The 23522-nt window shown below is 38.8% G+C and overlaps 1 protein-coding gene across 2 annotated transcripts in view; it reads right to left on the reverse strand.

Moving 5' to 3' along the window:
* Positions 1-483: 483 nt before the first annotated feature.
* The window catches only part of LOC120222617 (protein adenylyltransferase SelO-like), a 36684-nt gene continuing 13645 nt past the window's right edge, over positions 484-23522 (reverse strand). Inside the window, exons 10-19 of one of the 2 annotated variants that reach the window (XM_039220506.1) lie at positions 23332-23404; positions 21183-21266; positions 20356-20485; positions 14629-14673; positions 14451-14532; positions 14278-14370; positions 11273-11352; positions 10445-10488; positions 4426-4505; positions 484-759 (exon numbers count right to left, since the gene is read on the reverse strand). In XM_039220506.1, the coding sequence (XP_039076437.1) occupies positions 637-759; positions 4426-4505; positions 10445-10488; positions 11273-11352; positions 14278-14370; positions 14451-14532; positions 14629-14673; positions 20356-20485; positions 21183-21266; positions 23332-23404 (834 nt within the window). In that variant the 3' untranslated portion in view covers positions 484-636. The remainder of the gene's footprint in view (positions 760-4425; positions 4506-10444; positions 10489-11272; positions 11353-14277; positions 14371-14450; positions 14533-14628; positions 14674-20355; positions 20486-21182; positions 21267-23331; positions 23405-23522) is intronic. The other variant, XM_039220507.1, reaches the window with a different exon arrangement.

Genomic DNA, 23522 nt, shown 5'->3' on the forward strand with positions numbered 1-23522 from the left:
TCTCTCTCTGACCCTCCCCTGCTCACACTGTCTCTCTCTCTCTCTCCTAGAAATAAATAAAACATTAAAAAAAATACACGGGATATAAAAATTATGCCTCAATTAAAAACAATAACTAGGAATGAGGGGAAGTTTCTAGGGATGTAGAGGAAATAACATTGATCAGGTGTTGATAACTAAGAAGCTGGTTGGTAAATCAGATTCATTAAACTATTCTCTTTACTTTGGTTAATGTTTGAAAATTACCATCATATATGAAAAAGCTCTAAGATAGCAGTTAAACTATATTACTTAACTGATATGCCCCACAATCCTGGGTACCTAGTTTGTATTAGATGAATGCTTATAAAATCATTAAAAGATTACCGTAAGATTTTCTAGTTATTGAGCATATCTCATGTGGATTACCATACTTTATTATTCCATTAAACCTATTGATTAGAACAAAAATGATCACAAAGATGTTCAAAGAATAGATCCAGCTTATTTGATAAAAAAATATATATATTGTATAATCCCTTTTATGAAATGTGAGGCTGTCATAAAAACATAGATGGTCATTTAGAATTTATCAAATAGATGATTCTATGTTGAGTTCAATGATAGAATATCCCTTCTTCATTAATTTAACCTAAATTAAGATGAGCAGCTAACTCTGAGGTCTTTAGCCCAAGAAGGAGTAGGTGAGGAGTAGCCTGCTCTTTCAGCTGCAGAATGCTTCTGGAAAGGCTGCCGAAGAACATGCTGGAGAAGATGGACCTGGTGAACAATTGAAGCACATAGATACAGACTTTATTCTTCGGGACCTATCAATTTTCCAAATTCCCAGAATGATAAGGTTAAACTGAAATTTCTTTAAAAATGTTTAAACATTTTATGTTTTATTAAAATTTCAACTATAGTTGCTACTTAAAATTTCTATTATTCCACACACAGTTCCTTTAAGTACTAGTTTTGTGCTAAAACAGGAGGGCAAATACGTACCCTCTCAAAAAGACCATACATATATATACATATATCCTGCTAATTACACAATTCTTTCACAGCATTAAGACAATTATACTTTTCTAAGATATTTACAAAAATAAAATAATGTCAGTGGTTTGCAGTCTTTCCAAACCAAGGGCCTGGATTCCAACTCCTGCCACTTCCTCATTTGCACTTTGACCCATGGTAATAACGTGAGGCATCAAAAAACACACCTCTTTCAACAATAATTCTAGGATCTAAATGTATATTTTCATCCAGTTATAAAACAAATAAGTCATGGGGTGTAATGTATAGCATGATAACTAAAGTTAATAATACAGCATAGCAGTTGCTAAGAGAGTAGATCAGAAAAGGCTTCATCAAAAGAAAAAAATTTGTAACTATATATGGTGACGGATGCTAACTACACTTAATGTGGTCATCAATTCACAATATATACAAATACTGAATCATTATGTTGTACACCTGAAAGTAATATAATGTTATATGTCAACCATACGTCAATTAAAATATATTTTTGGTGGTTTATCATTTCCTTGGTTATTAATAAAGGAATGCTTAGATCTATTAATAGAAAAAGGTGCATGATTATCTATACTAAGAAAGCACCAAGAGATCAAATAAAGGGTATTCCTATATTACTAATATTTAAGTAGGAAGATATCATCATCAATATGGTGCTCTTCGTGCCCCTCTTAACTTCCCCCAGGGTGCTTCCCCCAGGGTGCTTTCTATAGGTACACTTTTACCGAAGTTAGTTTTATACCTATTCTAATCTCCCTTGCTAGCTGAAAATCTCCCTGACTGCATTTTCATACTTCTTCACATAGATTCTCAAGAACTATTTGATGTAAACAGGTAAACACAAGTTGTGCGTGTAAACGGTTACCCATCTAGAGGTTTAACAAAATCTTTTTCCTTTCCTGCATGAGAATTTAACCCTTAATCAACTGTCTAGGTCTGTTCCTTTGGAAACTTGATAAGGTAGTATGACAACCGTATCACCAATCACATTGCTTATGACCGACAAGCAGCATCTGCATGGGAGAACCATAAATGCCTGACCACACGCTCTGGGCTTTCTTTAGTGTGGTGACTCAGGATAAGGCAGGTCACTCACAGGGACACTGAAGAATGTGCCTATGCAGCTGTTACAGGAGATGCTGGTTTCTATGGAGTATGAGGCTGTAACCCAGGGCTGTCCCTGTGGCTTCCCAGTGTGGACCTCGTCTGTGCACACCTGAGCTTTGCGGCCACACCGGGCTGCAGATGAGGAGCTGACGCTGCCCTGCTGGTAAGCCGTTCTGTCGTCTTTTTTTTTTCCTAGTGTTTTTTTTTTTAATGTTTATTTTTGAGACAGGTCGAGAAAGAGCGTGCACATGAGCAGGGGAGGGGGAGAGAGAGGGAGAGAAAGAATCTCAAGCAGGCTCCGTGCTGTCAACACTCCCCGACATGGGGCTCCATCTCATGAACAATGAGATCATGACCTGAGCCGAAATCAAGAGTTGGCCCCTTAACCACCTGAGCCACCCAGGTACCCCCGTCATCTACCTTTCTGAGCTGAGCGGGGTTAAAAGCAGCCTGTGATAGTTTTGTGACTCTGAATGTTAACTTGAACCTAGGAAGACACCTCCCCAGCCAAGGTGGGTACTGCATCCTTCCTCAAATAGAATTTTGAGGAAAGGAAGAAAACAAGGAAGGAACAAAAGATACAAAAGGAAGGAGAACAAGCCAACAAAACAACTGATTCCACAAGGCTTAATTTCCCCAGCTTAGGCTAATTTAAAGATAAATACTGAGTTCTCTCCCTTCTCTTTGTCTTTAATACCATACATAAAAAAGATATTTTAGGGGCGCCTGGGTGGCTCATTTGGTTAAGCGTCCAACTTTGGCTCAGGTCATGATCTCATGGTTCATGCGTTTAAGCTCTGCATCGGGCACAGAGTCTGGAATCTGCTTCAGATTCTGTGTCTCCCTCTTTCTCTGCCCCTTCCCTGCTCATTCATTTTCTCTCTCTCTCAAAAATAAACATTTAAAAAAAGATTATATTTTAAATTATTTTCTAAAATGAAAACCTAGATTTGTCAAGCTAAACGAACTACTGAAATATAGTTTTAAAATTAAAAAATTAATGCAAGTTCCAATTTAGAAATAGCAAAAATAGTTTCTCTCTCATGCCAACCCTTATCAGTTGGTAGTGACCATGCACACACTGTGGAGAGAATGATTCTGAGGAAAAGAAGGCATGAGCGTCCATAACACCTACTCCAGTACAACACAGAGTGACAGCATGAATGCCAAGGCCATTCCCCTTTTGTTTTTAAGCTTTTTAAATGTTTATTTTATTTTTGAGAGAGAGAGAGAGAGAGAGAGAGAATGCAATCAGGGGAGGAGCATAGAGAGAGAGGGAGACACAGAATTTGAAGCAGGCTCCAGGCTCTGAGCTAGCTGTCAGCACAGAACCCAATGCAGGGTTTGAACCCATGAACTGTGAGATCACAACCTGAGCTGAAATTGGATGCTCAACTGACTGAGCCACCCAGGCGCTCCAAGGCTGTTCCTCTTCTAAAAAATATATTACATACATGGCATTAAAAATAACTGATTGTGAAGTATTTGAAGCAGACAAGAAAGTATGCAGAACAGTACAATGAACACTTGTGTATTCTCCACTCAGCTTTAGAAATCAAACATTTCCAATATGACTGGAGACCAACAGGAGTCTCCTTCCCTAAGACAACTTTCTTCCTTGCCTCAAAGTAACCACGGTCCAAAGATGTTATTTATCATCTTTATTCATTCTGTTACTTTTATTATACACACATGCACCCTGAAGTTACATAAAATTTTGCATGTTTTACTCTGTATTTAAGTGGCAACAAGCATGTGGGGTGTGTGTGTGTATATATACATATGTATATATATTACTCCTCACCACTTGCTTGTTTTGCTTAACATTACATGTAGGGGTCATCCACACAAATGCATTTAGACCTAGTTCATTCATCTTCGCTGCTGTCAGGATGCATTTAAGTGGACCCACGTTGCTAGTGCCTTGCACACCCAGCAGAAGCAAAAGTACTTCCCTCTGGAGAAAAGTGAATTCCCTCTGGAGACATGTACCCTTACATCAGGCTTCACTGCTTTCACAGACTGAAATCCAAAATTCCAAAACATCAACAAGCAGCAGCAGCATCAGACCCTCAGAAGTTCAAGTAATGTACATATATGATATAAATGAATCATTAAAATTTTAAGTCCATTAAAGAATAAATTTTTTAAAAATAAAAAAAAAAAAAAAGATTTACTGATGAACCAAGAGAGACCAGGCAACAAGAAGGAAAAGCTGCTGCTGGCCACTGTCTAGTTTCGCAAGTCTGCGAACAAAATAAGTGTGCTTAAAATACTTAAAATTAATAAATATAAACAACTTACCTCTGAGAAATCATTCCTTTCTGCTTTTCTCACTGCGGACTCTGCCATCCAGTTCCTCAGCACGTACCTAGGATTAACAGCTTCGGAGGAAAGCACATGTTTTGGAACACTAAGTTACTAAGTCCAGACAGGAATATGAAATCACCCTCAAAATCAGATACACTTTAAAAACTTTGCTGGAAGGTGCAAATGAGAAGCAAAGATCAGCATCACCCAATATTGATTGTTTATAAACAATGTATAGTGTCTATTATCTTATGGTACAGAAAACACTTTTTTGAGCAATTCAGGGTTTGGTTTTTCTCTTCAGTGTTTCATCATTACTTCAGGTTTTTTCACCATGTTCAGTTCACTAAGTATTTTCTCTTTTTTTAACGTTTGTTTATTTTGAGAGAGAGTGGGGGAGGGGCAGAGAGAGAGAGAATCCCAATCAGGTTCTGAGCCACCAACACAGGGCCCCACATCGGGCTTCAGCCCACAAACCATGAGAACATGACCTGAGCCAAAACCAAGAATCAGATACTTAACCGATGAGCCACCCAGGTGCCCTGCACTAAGCATTTCCTAAAGCTGGAGAAAGTAGTGAATGCATCCGAATTAGGCCCCACAGCCTGAGTGGAGGTCGGGGAAGAGAAGTTGCTACTTTTAACATCTTCAAGCTCAGAATTAAGGTCTGACTTAGTGGGACTGCTTAAAGTTCATGCTGCCAAGACAAGCATGAAAGGTTACTTGAGGCAAAACTCTTTATAAATTTATACTTTTGATAGTAACCACACATTTTTTCATATTAAAGGTATTATAATAATGGCACATTTAAAAAAATCCAGAAACTATGTCTTTATTGGAGATGAGCCTTTTCCAAAATAATTTATCAACTGAGTGGAGAGGAAGGATGCTTATCCCCGCTGGGGAACAGAAATTCTGAGCAGACTCCAGAAATCCCAATTTTGTGATTCTTAACAGTTTTCCAAGCTACTTGAATAGCAGAAACATACAAATTCCCTTTCAACTTGGTTTTAAAGATCTGCCATGATATGACAGATAATCTAATAATATAAGTGCCTTGTGACCCAGCAGTTCTCTAGGAGCATAGTCTATGAAAACAAATTCAAACTTAAAAAGTATTATTTACATTAGGGAAAACTAGAAACAATTTAAATACTCAGTATTAGGGGAATACTTAAGTAAAACATTGTATAACCTTTCTAAGAAATACTATCCAGCCATTGAAAATATTACATTATAAAGAATGAAGTAGCAAGGAAAAATGCCTTATTTATTTTTGGTAAAAAGAATGATCTAAAATTATACCATAGTATGATTACCACTAAATATTTCCCTAATCAATACACACAGAAAAAGAGACTAGAAGTAAATATATCAAAAAGTAAATAGTAACTGTGTTTCAAATACAGGGGATCTTTCTTTAGTCTTTCTACAAGTTTGCATTTTTCAATTTTAATGTTTTATTTATTTTTGAGAGAGAGATAGACTGTGAGTGGTGGAGGGGCAGAGAGAGAGGGAGACACAGAATCCCAAGCAGACTCCAGGCTCTGAGCTGTCAGCACAGAGCCCAACGTGAGGTTCAAACCCACAAACCATGAGATCATGACCTGAGTTGGAGTCAGACACTTAACCAACAGAGCCACCCAGGCGCCCCTGCATTTTTCAATTTTAAAGAATTCATACAGAACTCCTTTGAAATGAAAACATGTGTACACAAAAAATATATCTATATGCACAATCTTTAAACAAAAAGGAAACTAATGTGCAAGGGATGTTGTGGAAGCGCTTCGCTGAGGCCAAGGGAGAAAAATCTTCCAATTAAGTTTGTCAAATTTGATACACATTTCATAGAAACCTGGCAGTAAAATACTATTAAAACATACTGGGAATTTCTGCTACAAGCAGAAGTGCTTTGGACCAAGTTATAAATATGTAAACTACTTGAAAATCGGATAATTATAGATGTTTATAAGATCCTTTGAGGAGTTATCTAATTTTGCACATTTGTATCTAGTTGGGAACTTTCTTTTGGAAAGTTTTCTTTTGGCAATAAAATGTGAAGCAGTGGGTTAACAAGGATCATGTCCACACACAAGCCCAGCCAGTGTTACATAGAATGTAGTAATCCCTGATCACTAGGGTGTTGACTACGTAAGAGCAGGACTCAAATTCATGTTTGAAGTCTCAGCTTTAAACAATGTGATGGTGCAAAAAAAGGGAATAGAATACAGGCTTAGTATATCATTCTGAAAAGGTAAATTTAGCGCTGTCAAGAGATTTAAGGCTATGTTTTACTGAGGGCAATATAATATAAATAAAGCATGCCATTGCTACCATCAATTGGAAGAGATCGGTAGATCAGAAAGAAGACTGAATGTCCATAAAACACTGAGCACTTCAAACTGTTAAGTTCAACTCATCTCTAATAGGCTAGCAATGAAACTGGAAAATGGTAATTATATTTATCATTTATCTAATTTAATAAAAGTAAAAATACATTTTATTCTCATAATTGTTATTAAAATAATTGAAGAGACAAATTATTTCAAATACAGCATCTTGCATTGTTCTTTCTTTTCTTTTTTTGAGAGAGAGAGTACGTGTGTGTAGGGAGAGGGGCAGAGAGAAAGAAAGAGAGAGAGAGAGAGAGAGAGAAAGAGAGAGAGAATCTTAAGCAGGATCCATGCTCAGTGCAGAGCCCAATATGGGGCTCAATCCCACAACCCTGGAATCATGACCTGAGCCGAAATCCAGAATTGGATGCTCAACTGACCAAGCCACCCAGGTGCCCGTCTCTTTTTAATATCCAGGAAGAAGAATGAAGAAGGGAATTTTTCTTTTATCCTAGTATCTACAAAAGCTCAGGTCTGAAATATTTACTTGAGGCCACAATTTAAATTTATACCTGTGGACTATGCCTACGGTTGTATTTTATTATGAGGCTCAATCCCAGGATTTCAACACAGTTGGCCCTGAGCTCTAAGATAGCTGTGTTCTAAGGACAAATAAAGCTCCTCCCGAGCGTGTGCCACAAATTCACTACTGGGCACAATGAAAGCTGAATTACACTGATGCATTTTCAGAATTATAACCAAGTGAGCTTTATTGCAGAAATCCACTCACATAATGCTGGAGCTGCAATGGCTTGCCTGAATGCATAGTAAGGACAGTAATCAATAGCATTTATTAAACAAAGTTTTAATATGATCTGGGCTGGGTGGCACAGTGTGACATAAAAGAAAAGATCAATGTCCTCTGATGGCTTATGATCATAGAGCTATTTGCAGGCTTAGAAATAAGAAATCTTGCATAATATAATTTTTATAATCTTTATTTATTTTTGAGAGAGAGAGAGAGACAGAGTGCGAGTGGGGGAGGGGCAGAGAGGGAGACACAGAATCTGAAGCAAGCTCAGGCTCTGAGCTGTCAGCACAGAGCCCAATGCGAGGCCCGAACTCACAAACTGTCAGTTCATGACCTGAGCTGAAGTCAGATGTTTAACCAACTAGGCCAGCCAGCCGCCCCTAAATCTTGCAGAATTAAAAAAAAAAAAATTCTTAGATTTTTAAAACACTCATCTTTGATATTCCCATTGCTTGCAACTTGGAGCACTTATTTTAAAAAGTTTTAAATCTTCCCCTACTCTCCTATTGATTTTTTTAATATTTTGAAACAATATATAACAGCAATATATTTTTAGTCTTTCGGTTTCTAGAAAACGTTAAAATCATCCCAGTCTTCCCAATATCCCTGTGATGAAGCTACTAAATGCACTCTATACTAGTATTATAGCTGATGCTTATCAAATACTTATTATGTGCCAACTACCGTCTCCCCCAATTTGTGCAAAAGTCAATGATGTAAATGCACTTTATAGGTGAGGAAACAAAAAAATCAACTGGATAACTCTGGATTGTCATGGTTGCACAATTTTTAAATTTTTTTTAAAAAAATCACTGTACACTTAAAATGAATGAATTTTATGGAAATGACACCTCAGTAAAGCCCCTAAAAAGTATATATATGTACCAGAAAGAGAAAAGGAGGCATGAGGAATCAAATGACCTGCTTAATAACATGCAGGCAATAAACAGCCAGCCCGCCTCTGGAGTCCGCGCTGTACTGCCTCTCTGAGGAAAATAAACTCAGGTCAAGAGCATACCCAGGAATGAAGACTCCCTAAGGGAAATGAAGATCCGGACTTCACTACACAGGCCACTCTTCTCAGATGTTTTATTTCTTCTCGCCTGTACAATTCTTTAATTCCACATATCTGATACACATCGTTACATGACTTTGTGTAATTTCTTACATATTTGCGTTTTCATGTCAATTAAGTGTGTAATAATAAGGTATGGGAGTGTGCCTTTAAAAACATAACTGAGCTATCATTATGAACTTTTAATCATGCCATTGCTCTTTGTGGAAATTTATCTTTTTCCCTTCCTTGAGAGCCCACTGTTCAGCAATTATTATTTCTCTAACATAATTCAAAGCTGCAGCCTTGAATTCACTGAAATTTATTTTACCGTCTCATCCATCCTGTCATAACCAAACCCAAATACTAAAGACTGCCACCACGTTATTCTTTCCATTTCTTCTTTCTCTTAACTGCTGAGTGTCCATTATCTGAGCTGGCTTACAAACTCTGTAGAACCACGGGGTCCCTAGGTGGCTTAGTCGGTTAAGTGCCTGACTTCAGCTCAGGTCATGATCTCATGGCTGGTGGGTCAAGCCCCACATCAGGCTCTGTGCTGACAGCACAGAACCTGGAACCTGCCTCAGATACTGTGTCACCTTCTCTCTGTGCTCCTTCCCTGCTCATGCTCACTCTCACTCTCCAAAATAAATAAATATTAAAAAATTTAAAAAACAAAAAACAAACTCTGTACAACCAACTGCACCAGTGGCAACCACATCCATGCTGGGCCCCAAAGAGATCACTCACGTCCCTGTAAAAACTAAACTCAGTTTGATTTTTACAATAAGGTCTTAAGTTCAAGAAGCAATCTCATTCCCTAACCTAACATGAAATGTGAGGATCATCTATTCATCCACATGAATCGGCCAACCTGATGACACACACCAGCTCTCTATACAAGTCCTAAGTGAGGCAGGGGTGCTCAGGGACTTAGGACCTTCTGTCTTAACTTCTTTGATCTTGTTAGAATCCATACTGTAAAAAAGAACTAACTTCCATTGTTTTCTCCACCAAACCAACGTGAAGTCACATGGTAAACTGAAATCAATATTAGAGATGATTTATTTTTAGATCTGTCATTTACTGGATGTGCCCGGGCACTGCAACAAGATACCTTACATATATTATTACTCTTCATTACAACATCCCTGCAAAATATCCCCATTATACAACAACTAAGGACTCTGAAGTGCAGAGAGCTAAGAGAGCTAAGTATTTTTCAGATCATATAGCTAAAAAGTCACAAGATTCATCTGCCAGACCCCCAAAACTGACTTCGTTCCATGATAACCCAAACTACCTTGTCTCTCAACCATCTCTTAAGACTATATTATTTTAGGGGCACCTGGGTGGCTCAGACAGTTGAGCATCCAACTCTTGATTTTGACTTAGGTCATGATCTCAAAGTCCTGGGATGGAGCCCTGCGTTGGGCTCTGCACTGCGTGTAAAGCCCACTTGGGATTTTCTCTCTCTGTCTCTCCCTTTCTCTGTCTTTCCCCCATTAGTATATGCATGAGCTCCCTCTCTCAAATAAAATTTTAAAAAGAACTATATTATTTTAACATCATTATGCAAACTTATTAAAAGCAGAACTATTATACTGTGTCAAAGGTCATTAGGAAAGCTTGTAGATGACACTTTAACGCAAAAATACACTCAAGTAGAATTATCCTAGTTAAAAACAAGCCAAAAAAAATCAAAATCAAAAACAAAAATAACCCCCCAGTTCCCTCAATTACTTCTGGCTTTCAAAAGAATGCTGCTTTTATGTGATAATCCTTAAAGTGGAAAAAATCAAAAGGCTTACTCACATGTCATTCTTTTTCTTCTTTCAGAATCTGAATCATTCTTGTTACTAACAAGAATAAAGCAAAGGACAAAATTAACCACTGTCTCTTTACATCATAGCTTTTTTTTCAAAAAGGTAGGAATTACTTCACAAGACAAATATTGGGAAAAAAACATTTAAAAGTAACATTGCATCAGTGTCTGAAAGGAAAATAGAAAATACTGAGTTTGATTAAACAATATATATAATACTACCTTGTTTAATTATTTTAGCTAATTCCAAATCTTTTATTTTACCAATTAAAAAACAGTTTTGTCTAAATATCTAAATTTTCTGATACTTTTCCTTATCTTAGACATGGTTTTCTAAAAATAATTTAGCTTTTTCTTGATTAATCATGATCATCTTTATAATAAATAGCCCTGAGGAGGCCATTAAACTGGGAAGAGCTATGTCTTCTTGTGGTTTTCCAGTCTCTCCCTTTCAGGGGCCACTACCTACAATGTCTTTATTCCCAAGTAATTCATTGTGATTTATGAAACAAAGTAACTTCTCACAAACGTAGAAGAGGTGACAACTAATCGGCATGGATAAAAGCCTAAGGAGCTCTTCTCCAGAGCTTTATTTAGTGCATGGACTGAGGAACTTGGGGAACAGTGTTAATCAGAGTTGAGTGAACAGACAGGTGCTCTCTGCATGGGGGAGGTGTTGCTGTGGACACCTCAGCAGGTGCAAAGTACCCAGCAATAGAAAGGAAATGTTGGAGAATTGAAGGAAGAGAGGCTTGATGGCTTGACTCTGCTAAAGTAATACGTGGCATGCTTTACTGGAAGTGGTTAGATTTCCTTACCTCTTCAGTCTCAGAAGGTACTGGGATACCCAGGCTGGAAAGAGCTTGTGCGTGGAAATCACCTTCAGTGCCCAGAATTGCTAAATGAAAATGTAATAACAGCCTGCGTTAGTATATTAATATTGGTTCAGTTTATTTTAACCTCATATTACTTTAAATTATATTCTTTAATAATAACTTATCCAGATTTTTTTAAAGACATGCTATTTCAAGTAGAAGTAGTACTAAAAAAGAATAATATTTTTGGGGTGCCCAGGTGTCTCAGTCAGTTAAGCCTCCAACTTAGACTCAGGTCATGATCTTACCATTCGTGGGTTCGAGCCTTGCATCAGGCTCTGCGCTGACAGCTCAGGGCCTGGAGCCTGCTTTGGATTCTATGTATCCCTCTCTGCTCCTCCCCTGCTCTCTCTCTCTCTCTCTCTCTCACACACACACACATTCTCTCTCTCTCTCTCTCTCTCTCTCTCTCAAAAATAAACATTAAAAAGAAAATTTTTTAAGATTTATTTTGAGAGAGAGAGAGAATGTGTGAGCAGCGGAGGGGCACAGAGATAGAGAAAGAGAATCCAAAGCAGACTCCATGCTCTTGGTGCAGAGCCTGATGTGAGGCTCGAATTCACCAACCGTGAGATCATGACCTGAGCAGAAATCAATAGTCAGATGCTTAACCAACTGAGCCACACTGGCGCCCCTTCCTTTTCTCTATATAACATTCAACTCTAAAGTTATAATTCATGGAAAGCCATATAATGGCATGATTCAAGATACAAAAAAAACAAAGTTCTAATAGAGATTACGTGTAAATACTAATATTACCAAAAGCTTTCCTTTAAATAATGTATAATTTACTTTTAAAAACTTAATTTGTGGGGCAAATTGAGGAGGCCCAAAGAGGGTTTCCTCACTGCTCCACACATTCTCTAACACAAAATCCTAGCACTATAACTACAGATTAAGTGCTCCATAGCATGAAAATGCCTTTCAAAGGGGCCTCATCGGGCATGAGTAAACATGAGAATCAGATCGTGATGTTTACCTATTGACAGAAAATAAACTGAAAGCTAACAAAAACTTACTTTTATTACTATATTGAGCTACTTACCATGAAGGGCTCATGTGAAAAAAATGCAGAGTCCAGAGGTTGAGAACATGGACTCTGGGGAAAACTACCTGTGTTTGAATCCAGCCAGCCACTTACTAATTGTGTGAGCTGGCACTCACCATGCCTCAGTTTCTTTATCAGTAAAACATAAATAACAATGGTACCTACCCATATGTCATAGCACAGATTATACATATAAAATGCTTAGAATAGTGCCTGGAACACAGCACTCAATAAATGCTACCTATTCGTGTTATTATTATTATTAATTTTTCATTACTTTGTAAAGCATTTATGACAATGCCTGTCCCAGAGTGAGTTCTTAATAATAGTGGGTTCTCAGGAAGAGCTTATTGAATAAATGCATTTGTGAGGCTATAGAAAAATCACATTACCTAGGCACAGAATATCATGAGCTATAATGAAGGGGTTGAAATTTCAAAAATAAGGCTGAATTTTAATCTCAAAAATAATAATAAACAGTGATTACAATATAAAATACTTAAACCTGTTCAAAAAAGAAACAACAGGCCCAAAATGGAGTCACTTGCACTAAGCCCACATCACCAAACCAAAACTTAATACCTGCCCTAACTGCAGTTTCAACCTCCCCCCAGGAAGGTAATCTTAACTGGTGAGCTGGAATTCCCTGGTCAGCAGTATTGAGGTAATCCACCTGATAGCCCCTTCCATCCTTCCCCGGAAAGATGAGATAATCTGCTCTTTCCCTGTTCCGGTCCCCTTCTGCCTATGAAAGTCCCCCATTTTGTACAGCTCCACCCAGCTCCTTTCTGTTTGCTAGATGGGATGCTGCCCCATTCATGAATTGTTGAATAAACCGCCCTGGATCTCCAAATTTATACAGCTGAATTTTGTTTTTTAACAGACCTTCGAAATAGACCTATGTTTCTAAAAATCTATAATAAGTAAGAATCGTGGCAGTACCCATAATATTTCACAAATGCAATGTGTTCATGTTGAAATAAAAAGTCAACACATACTTTTAAAACTGAGTTAAGTGCCCACTACTTTAGAAACTGTTTGGCAGTTTCTTTAGGAATCAAACATACATTTTACTAAACAATCCAGCAATTCCAGCACTTCCACTCCTAGTATCTTTCCAAGAGAAATGAAAACATATGTCCACACCAAAACTTGTATATGAACGTTCAGAGCAGTATTTACTCAACAGTAGCCAAAAAGTGGAAATAACCCAAATGTCCATCAACTGGTAAGTGCATCAGCCAAAGGTGGTCTATCCGTACAGTGGAGTACCACTCAGCAGCAAAGAGGAAAGAATTACCAATACAGATAACAACATGGCTGGACCTCAGAACCAGGCTAATGGAGAAGCAAAAGACTATATACTGTATGAGTTCACTTATAGGAAATATCTAGAAAGTGAAAACCCTGAGACACAAAATAAATTAGTAGCTATTGGGGGGCTAGGAGTGGAAATGGGGATTAACTGCAAATGGGCATGAAGGATCTTTCTTATTTATTTTTTAATGTTTTTTATTTATTTTTGAGAGAGAGAGAGACAGTATAAGCAGGGGAGGGTCAGAGAGACAGGGAGACACAGAATCCGAAACAGTCTCCAGGCTCTGAGCTAGCTGTCAGCACAGAACCCAATGCAGGGCTCGAACCCACGAATCACGAATTCATGACCTGAGCTGAAGTCGGACACTCAACTGACTGAGCCACCCAGGCACCCCATGAAGGATCTTTTTTAGGGTGATGGAATTGTTCTAGAATTGTGATAACCACATAGATCTGTAAATTTTAAAAAACCATTGAATTATACACTTCAGGACAGTGGAATTTTATGGTATTGAAATTACACCTCAATAAATCTGTTAAGGAAAACTGAATTAAGAGAAAAATAAATGTTACAAATTACTACCTGGGGAATGTTGAGCTCCTGTAACTGGCTTTGAGTAATCTCGCTGAGCTGCCGAAATGTCATTGTAAAATCAGCCGCTGTCTTTTCCATGAGCTAATGAAAACAATTATATTTATAAATATCAATTCTTCAAGAATAGTAATTCAAATATAAGAAAAAAAAGACAAACTCACATGTAAGAGAAATGCAATTAAATCATCATCACCCTTTTTTTCTCCAAGTAATCCCAATTTGGCTTTGAACAATTCTCTAAATCTGAAAGAGAAATGTTATTTCAGTTCAACTCACTATATTAAGAATTGTCCTCAAACCAACCAGGATGCTTTAATATCTGTATTCAAAAGGTCAAACCTTGTATAATAAAGAACTGGATACCCCTCAAGAATCTGAGCAGCTCTACAGGGAGACAAAAGGAAAAACAATGAACTATTGATTTAAAATTAACATTCTTAAATTACATTTTACAAGAACAAAGTGAACCTTTTCATATATTAAATATAATTATATTCACCAATCTCAATTCCTATATTTCATAAAAATATAAACACTACAGCACTCTTAACCTTAAACTCATCTTTTTTTTTAAGTTAGTTTATTTATTTCTGAGAGAGCAAGCACGCACAAGTGGGGGAGGGGCAGAAAGAGAGAGAGGCGGAGACACAAAATCCAAATCCAAAACAGGCTCAAGGTTCCAAGTTGTCAGCACAGAGCCCAACATGGGGCTAAAACTCACAAACTGTGAAATCATGACCTGAGCCCAAGTCAGACGCTTAACCAGCTGAGCCACCCAGGTGCCCTACTTTAAACTCATCTTTAAACAAATTAGGTTTCTACTTTTTAAAATTTTTTTAAATGTTTATTTATTTTTGAGAAAGAGAGAGGGCAAGCAGGGCAGGGGCAGAGAGAGGGGGAGAGAGGATCCAAAGCAGGCTCTGCACTGACAGCAGAGAGCCCAGTGTGGACTCGAACTCGAGAATTGCTAGATCATGCCCAGAGCCCAAGTCGGACACTGAACTGACTAAGCCACCCAGGTAACCCAAGTTTCTGATTTTTTAATGTTTTATTTCGATGAAAGAGAGTGCATGCACATGAATGGAGGGAGGGGCAGAGAGAGGGAGAGAGAGAGAATCCCAAGCGGACTCCACACTGTCACACTGCGAAGATGGATGTGGGGCTTGATTGAACTCATGAACCATGAGATCATGACCTGAGCCAAAACCAAGAGTTGGTCACTTAACCAGCTAAGCCACCCAGGTGCCCCTATTTCTTAATATTCTTAGACATATTTGAAATTATACAAAAGCTCAACTCATTCTGAAGCTCCACCCTCTTTACCTTACTGACCTCATCCCATACAAGTCTTTCCCTTGCTCAGTCTGAAGCAGCCACAGGGGCCTTCTTGCTGTTCCTTAAACACCCTCCAAACCCACTCTAGGCCTTTGCACAGGCTAGTCCCTCGTCCCGAGCACCCTTCCCCAGACACCTGTCTAGCTTGCTCCTGTGACTCTTTCAAGCTTTTGCTCAAATGAGATGCTGATTATCCTTTTAAAACTGCAAACCCCTCCCTGCCTTTAGTCTCTATCCCCCGCTTTATTTTTCTCCATAGTATTCATCTCCTTTCTAATTAACTATGCAACTTATTTATTCTGTTTGACTGCCTCTCCCACCAGAAGTAAGTATCACAAGGACACAATTTTTGTGCTGTTTTATTTCATGGCTGTCCCCCTGGCACCCGCAACAGTGACGGGCACATACTGAGCACCTCAGTAAGTATTTGTCAAATGAATAAATGGACTCGGCAGGGCAAAGGGGATATAAAATTAATGGAGACAAAAGTGACTGCTCGATGAATAACATCTTATATTGCTTTGATTTTGAACTATGTGATGTATTACCAATATATTTTAAAATTATATTAATTAAGGGAACCATAGGGGGCATATAAAACTTTTACTGTAGTAATTTTTTGCTACCCAAGGTTAATGAAATCACTATACGGTTTGCCGTCCATTTGTGAACTTGTACTGGAAATGGGAAATTTTAGATTTGGGGGAGGGGTGGGGAAGAGAGAGAAGGTAAATATGCTTTATCTTCTAGCAAATATATTAAAGACACACAAATGATTAAAATGTGATCTTGCCCTCAAGAGGTTGAATGTCCAGTGGTTATACCAAGAAATGTCTTAACAGCCTATGTAATTTATAACATATTAGATTATTATTCATGCTTATTAATATACATACAGGAGATATTTCATTTTGAGTAACCAAGTATAAACATTACAATGTTACCTATTTATTATTTACTCTGTTGTTTAAAAAGGGAACCATGTACCATTTTTTCTTCAGCCTGAATTCAGAATGAGAGATCACACAGTAGTCAGATTGTGGTTAAAAATTCTGCTTTATCCCTGATAAAAGCTAGTCTGGAGAACATGGCTTAAGTCTGTGGATAAATAGGCATGTTAACAAACTGTGCCTAAATTAGAAAGCTTTATTCACTCAGTTACTAGAACAGCAGTCACAACTGTGGGCCTCCCCCACGTGGGCATACCCCTATTAAATTTTCATAAAAAAGCAGAAGATGTATGCTTTCCCTGGTCTGGCAGCTTTCCGAAAAGAAAAGTAGTAATAGGATGAGCCTCACATGTTTAATTTCTTCTCCCATATTCATCAACTGGCTCATTAACCCTTCCTTCCCCGGATAGGAGTAAGTGGAGCCAGAGAAGGACTGTGGACTCTGATGAACCTCCCACACCCACACCAACCACAATGAACCACTTTTAAGAGTATTCAAGGCCAAAGACTAAACTAGAGATGTCAAAGGAAGACAGCAGTTCAAATGAATGTTTGGTGCCTGCCCCTCCCTGCTCGGTTCAGCCCATCTCCCCTGGCCACGGAGCCTTGGGGCCTGGGGCCATGCCTGGAGTGTCTGAGCAAGACTGCAGGCCCTCGCTCTTGAAGTACACCATGGCCGAGCAGAGCAGAGCAGGCCCTACCTGCATATATGTTACTGGGAAAAGTTAGGGGGCTCCCTGGCTTCTTCGAGGCTATAGGAAACCCGCGAAAACCTGTCTTCCCCAGAAGGTGGGAGAAGGCTAGCTTGGTGCTGAGGAGAGCGGGGGCAGGGAGGCAGCCTACCAGAGACCCGGTGGAAAGCAGGGAACTTGCCTGCGCGGACTCTGCCAGCCCATGAAGGGTGTGGCACCCCGAAACTGGAGCTGAGCTCCAACTGAGAGGCAAAAGGAAGTAACACAGTACCATCGTGGGCCTTGTGCCAGCAGAGAAGGAAAACAAAGGAACGCCAGAACAGCAGGCTCTCAGGGAAATGGAAACACTCTTGGAGACAGAAAACAATGTGAAAAAAATAATAACAATAAGACACTTAAGAAGAATAAACTAGACCTCAGTAGACCTTCTGGAACTACAAACTACTGTCTCAGACTACAAAATTCAGTAGATGGACTGAGAAGACAGTTACTCCAAAGACTCAAATTAGTAGAAGAAATACCACAAAACATTATGCAAAAATACAAAGAAATGGAAAGCATAAGTAAAAAAAATAAAAATAATAAAAGAATTGGGAATATATGGAGGATTCATACAAATAACGGAGCGCCAGAAGCACAAAAAAGAAATGGATGGAAGAAAGTCAATACTTTAAACAATAGCAGAGATTTTTCTCACTGGGTCTATAGTTACAGTCGGAGAAGCAGAACCCTATTGGTGCTATAGAACAAGGGATGTATTTGGGGAATTTGAGCTGGTGAAGAATGATATATAACACTGTTGCTTCTGTGTCTGGTTTGGGGGCTAAAAGTCAGCAGTGAGGAGAGAACAGAAAATTGGGCGTGCGGGGCGCCTGGGAGGCTCAGTTCGTTAAGCATCCAATTTTCGCTTAGATCATGATCTCATGGTTTGTGAGTCCGAGCCCTGCATTGGGCTCTGTGGTGACAGCTCAGAGCAGAGCCCTCTTTGGATTCTCAGTCTCTCTCTCTGCCCCTCCCCTGCTCGTGTGTGTGTGTACGCGTGTGTGTGCGCACATGCGCGCGCTTGCCAGGCTCTCTCAAAAACAAAAACATTTTTAAAAATGTGACACTAGAGACAGTGAAGACAAATTGGACTCTACAGACAAACTGAAACCCTTGTCTACACCTCAAGTTTCCAAACTCGATAGTGCAGGTAACCTGCGGGATAAGCCAGCACCCTTCACTTGGGGCAGCACGTGCCTGGGCCAGGATCCATAGAAGGTGAAGGAGGCCGGCCAGAGGGAGCTGCCATGCCGCTAACGTGCACGCTGATAGCAACGTGTGTGTCTGGCAGCGGTGCCTGACCCAGGCCAGCCTCTGGGCTGTGTAAACATGCTGCTGCCACACTTCTGCCTTCCATATCTTGCCAACTTCTCTTGGCCAACCTAACCCATAACCATACAGGGAAGGTGATTTTTGGAGTACCTTAGCTAGGTTCATACAATATAAGGCCCCTACACTTCATACGGCTCTCCGATGAAATTCTATTGAAAGTGAAAGAAAGGAGGTGATGTGCACAAATTCAGAAATTTATTCTTTTTTAAAATTTTTTATGTTTATTTATTTTTGAGAGAGAGACTACCAGCAGTGGATGGGGAATACGGTAGTTTCCAAATCAACAAGTTGCGGGGGGGGGGGGGGGGAGGGGATTTGATGAATGAACTGATCAAATCATAAAAGGTAAGGAAATTTGGAGGGGGGGGGCACTGACAAACAAAGATAAAGCACAATGTAACACAGGAATAAAATCAACTGTTATAATAATGAGAACAGCCAACACTGTTCTCTTAGGACAAAAACCATCACACAGAATTAAAACCTGGCTATACGTATTTGTTTTTACAAGAAGCATACTTTAAAATGAAGTGATAAAGGTAAAAAATAAAATGAGATTCAAAGCAAATCCAACAAAAAGAAAGCACGAGTGGCAATAATATCAGATAAACTGAAATTCGGAGTTAAAAGGATAAATCAAGATAAAGGAGTCATTATGTTAGAATAAAAGGAACATTTTTTTAAGGAAATATAAATAAAAAACCAGTATATACCAAAAATACAACAGCAAAATATGAACATTTAAAGCAATTAGAAAAAACTACTTAGTAAAATACAGTAACAGTGGGAGATTTTAATATACATCTCTTATGAATCAAATTTATCTAATTGATATAAGAAAAGTAAGGTCATAAAGGACTTGAATAACACAATACACTCAATTTGATACAGTAAAACCTTTGACTACATTCTTTTGTGGTCATGAAACAAACAAAATTCATTTCTGGGGGCCATAAAGAAACCTTAACGCATGTTAAATACTAGATTTTACCAGACACATACAAATATATGGATAAAAAAAAGCCCAACTACTTACATTAAGAAAAAGAGTGATAACACATCAAAGGGATGAAATAAACTAAAATTTCATAACACATAAGAAGCAAGAAATAGGAAACACTTTATCCTGATAACTATGGGAAAAAGCCAAAACTGTACTAGAGAAAAATATACAGTTTAAATGACCTCATCATTAAAGACTAAATAATAATATGGTTTTAAAAATGTTTCTTGTTGTTCAGGGCACCTGGGAGGCTCAGTCAGTTAAGCGTCTGCCTTCGGCTCAGATCATTATTTCATGGTTTGTGAGTTCAAGCCCGGTATTGGGATTTCTGCTGTCAGCACCGAGCCTGCTCTGGATCCTCTGTCCCTCTCTCTCTGCCCCTCCCCTGCTCATGCTCTCTCTCTCTTTCTCTCAAAAATAAACATTAGGGGCACCTGCATGGCTCAGTCAGTTAAGCCTCCAACTTCAGCTCAGGTCATGATCTCACAGTTCATGAGTTCGAACCCGGGGTCGGGCTCTGCCAACAGCTCAGAGCCTGGAGCCTCCTTCGGATTCTGTGTCTCCCTCTCTCTCTGTCCCTCCCCAACTCATGCTCTGTCTCTATCTCTGTCTCTCTCAAAAGTAAATAAACTTTAAAAAAAATTTTTTTTAAAGATCATTATACAAATATATTTTCACACAGATTTAATTAGTGCATTTAGGATTTACTCACAGCTGCCTTTGCCTAGGATCCAGTAATGGGTTTAAAGCTTGCAACAACTTGTTTAAGTTAAACATCCCAATATTGGCCTGATTTCCTATTTTATATCTTCCTTCATCATCAGATGTGTTTGGGACAAAATCTGTTTAAAACAAAAAACACTAGCATTTTATAATGGGGATAGTTGTCTCTAAGTTTATATTTACACTAAATAAATTTATATTTATTAGACATAGTTATATTTATTAAATCTTTCTGTCTTTAAATGTTTAACTCAAAAGTAACATAAACACTTACTACCCATACACATGAAATTCTTTTTAAATATGAATATTTGCCTAAAAGAGGAATATAGTTATAAGCTGTGAGAATTTTCAGGTGATCACACATAGTCTTCAAATGCCACCTCAAGGAGCATGCCCTCTGTCCTCCACAAAGCCTGCCTGGATCCCTCCCTGTAAGAATTGTGTCACTGTTACCTCCATTTTATAGGTTAGTAAAGTGCCAAGTTAAATGACTTGCTCCAGGGCACAGAGCCGCTAAGGGTCAGATGCAGAGGTCACGCCTGCATCGGTCTCATGCACATTCCCCACTCCCCTCCCTGACACCTTCTCTAATATGTCATTCCTTAAGGGCAGAGAACACAAAGGTTTCATTTTTGAATCCTTACAGCATCAGAAGATTGAGTACCATGTTTTATGAATGAACCCATTTCTCTCTACTACCCCATCACTGCATTAGCTATAACAGTTTATCTAAAATAAACCTGTGATGATTTTTTAGTGAAATGAGATATATGTATGTATGCATATACATATTTATACATAAATCACTCTTACCTGGATTATAGGCTTCCATAAAACCAAATGGACCATAGTCAATTGTAATGGATAACAAACTGAAGTTATCAGTATTACAAACACCTGAAACCACAACAAAAAGATTCTGAAAACATGGTAGTAAAACAATAAAGCACTTTTAAATGTATAAAATTATCCAGAATAGGAAAGGTAATGGAAATGCGTTTGTTTTGGAAATGTGACAAAATTAGATTATCAACTGATTGTTTAACTGGTGATACCAAATAGCTTAATATATATTAAAACTACATATATTTTTTAAATTTATTTCTGAGAGAGAGAGAGACAGCGTGAGCAAGAGGGTCAGACAGAGGGAGACACAGAATCTGAAACAGGCTCCAGGCTCTGAGCTGTCAGCACAGAGCCCGACGTGGGGCTTGAACCCACGAACCATGAGATCATGACCTGAGCTGAAGTCGGAAGCTTAACCAACTGAGCCACCCAGGCACCCCAAAACTATATTTTTAAATTAAATTTAGCCTTTCATTACCCCCCCACCCCGTAGAGATTTCAAACACTGCAGGAACAAAAGCCCAAGAAATAAACATTTTTCTTACTTATCCTGAATTTCTAGAATTTGTTTAAAAAATGTTTGGAATGGAACTGAGACTCATAAAGGAATAGATTAATTCATATTCGAAGGATAGGAAAAGGGGAAAACGTGGCCACGCACTCCGGTACCAGTCCCGAGCTGTGGGGAGGCAGTGTGCCCTCCCAGGCAGGGGAGGCTGTGGCTGGTAGCAGGAGTGTGGGGTGGGAAGAAGCCAGGGATTGAATACACCAGCCTATTACACACAGGATATTTGGCAACAGTGTCCAGTATAGAGTTTCAGCCTTTCTCTATTTATCAAAATGTTGAATGTACAGACTCTCTAACTTTAGAGGTTTATCCTCAAAAAGTCACCTTCAAGAATACAAAGATAGAGTTGCATGGTAGTCACTGCGGCAGAGTTCATAATAGCAAAAATTCTGAAATGCTGACCCCACTCCCCCACCTCAGCCCACCCCAAGAGAGATACACAGAGTATGCATGTGATAAGCTAAGCAGATTTCAAGAAGTTCTGCAATGTGGGAATCCCATTTGGTATTTATCTAGAGACATTAGTTAAGTGTATGATTCGTGTTTCAGTTATTCTTAGTTAAGGCACATATTCCTTCCATTGCAACTTCACACACAAAATGGCTTCAAACATACAAGCCAGCCCTGCTTTTTCAAAGATGCATGAATATCCTCCAAGAAAATCCAAAAGAATTGCTATGAGATGGTTAATGCGGGGCACCTGGGTGGCTCAGTTGGTTAAGCGTCTGACTTTGGCTCAGGTCATGATCTCATGGTTCGTGGGGTTTGAGCCCCATGTCAGGCTCTGTGCTGACAGCTAGCTCAGAGCCTAGAGCCTGCTATGGACTCTGTATCTCCCTCTCTCTCTCTGACCCTCCCCTGTTCATTCTGTATGTGTCTCTCTCTCTCTGAAATAAATAAAAACATTTTTAAAAATTTTTTAAAAAGAAATGGTTAATAATGACTGCCCTGGAGAACGGAATTCACACTCACTTCTGCATACTTTAAAGCATTTTTTAATTTTTTTTTTTTCTTGAGAGACAAAGACAGAGCATGAATGGGAGAGAGGCTGAGAGAGAGGGAGACACAGAATCCAAAGCAGGCTCCAGGCTCCAAGCTGCCAACACAGAGCCTGATGTGGGGCTTGAACTCACAAACTGCGAGATTATGACCTGAGCTGAAGTTGGACACTTAACCGCCTGAGCCGCCCAGGAGTCCCTCACTTCTGTATATTTTAAATTCTTTACCTTAAGCATATAGTGCTTTTATACTTAAGATTTTTAAAACAGCTTTAAAAAGAATCCAAATATAATACGTGCAGCCACAAGGTTAAAAAGCTTTACAGGTAACAACGTCCTCATCAAACTGCGGATGCTCATTCTATTGTGTGGGATTTTTTTTTAACTTGAGAAAATTGTTGCTCTGTTGCTGAAAACAAATTCATAGGCTGTAAATGTTAAAAACCTCATCAGCAGGAATATTTTGAGGTACACAAAAAAGAAGTCTTATGCTTCAACAAATTAACTCTACTTTCCCAGCAGAAAAATGACCCATCAGTAGATAACTTACCATGAGCAAAACCAACAGACATCCACAAGGCAATGAGTTGTGCCGTCTCTGATACCACAACGGAGAAGAAATCCTAAAATAAAATTCAAAAATTTGTCAGATTTTTCAGGACTGCATACTCTTTTAGGATCTTCTGGTAAGTCACAAGGAGAACATGGAAAGAATTCAGAGGGCCAAAACCTAACTAAAGA

The sequence above is a fragment of the Hyaena hyaena genome, unplaced genomic scaffold (genome assembly GCF_003009895.1).
Source record: "Hyaena hyaena isolate Hyena2069 unplaced genomic scaffold, ASM300989v1 scaffold_896, whole genome shotgun sequence".
Taxonomy (NCBI): Eukaryota; Metazoa; Chordata; class Mammalia; order Carnivora; family Hyaenidae; genus Hyaena; species Hyaena hyaena.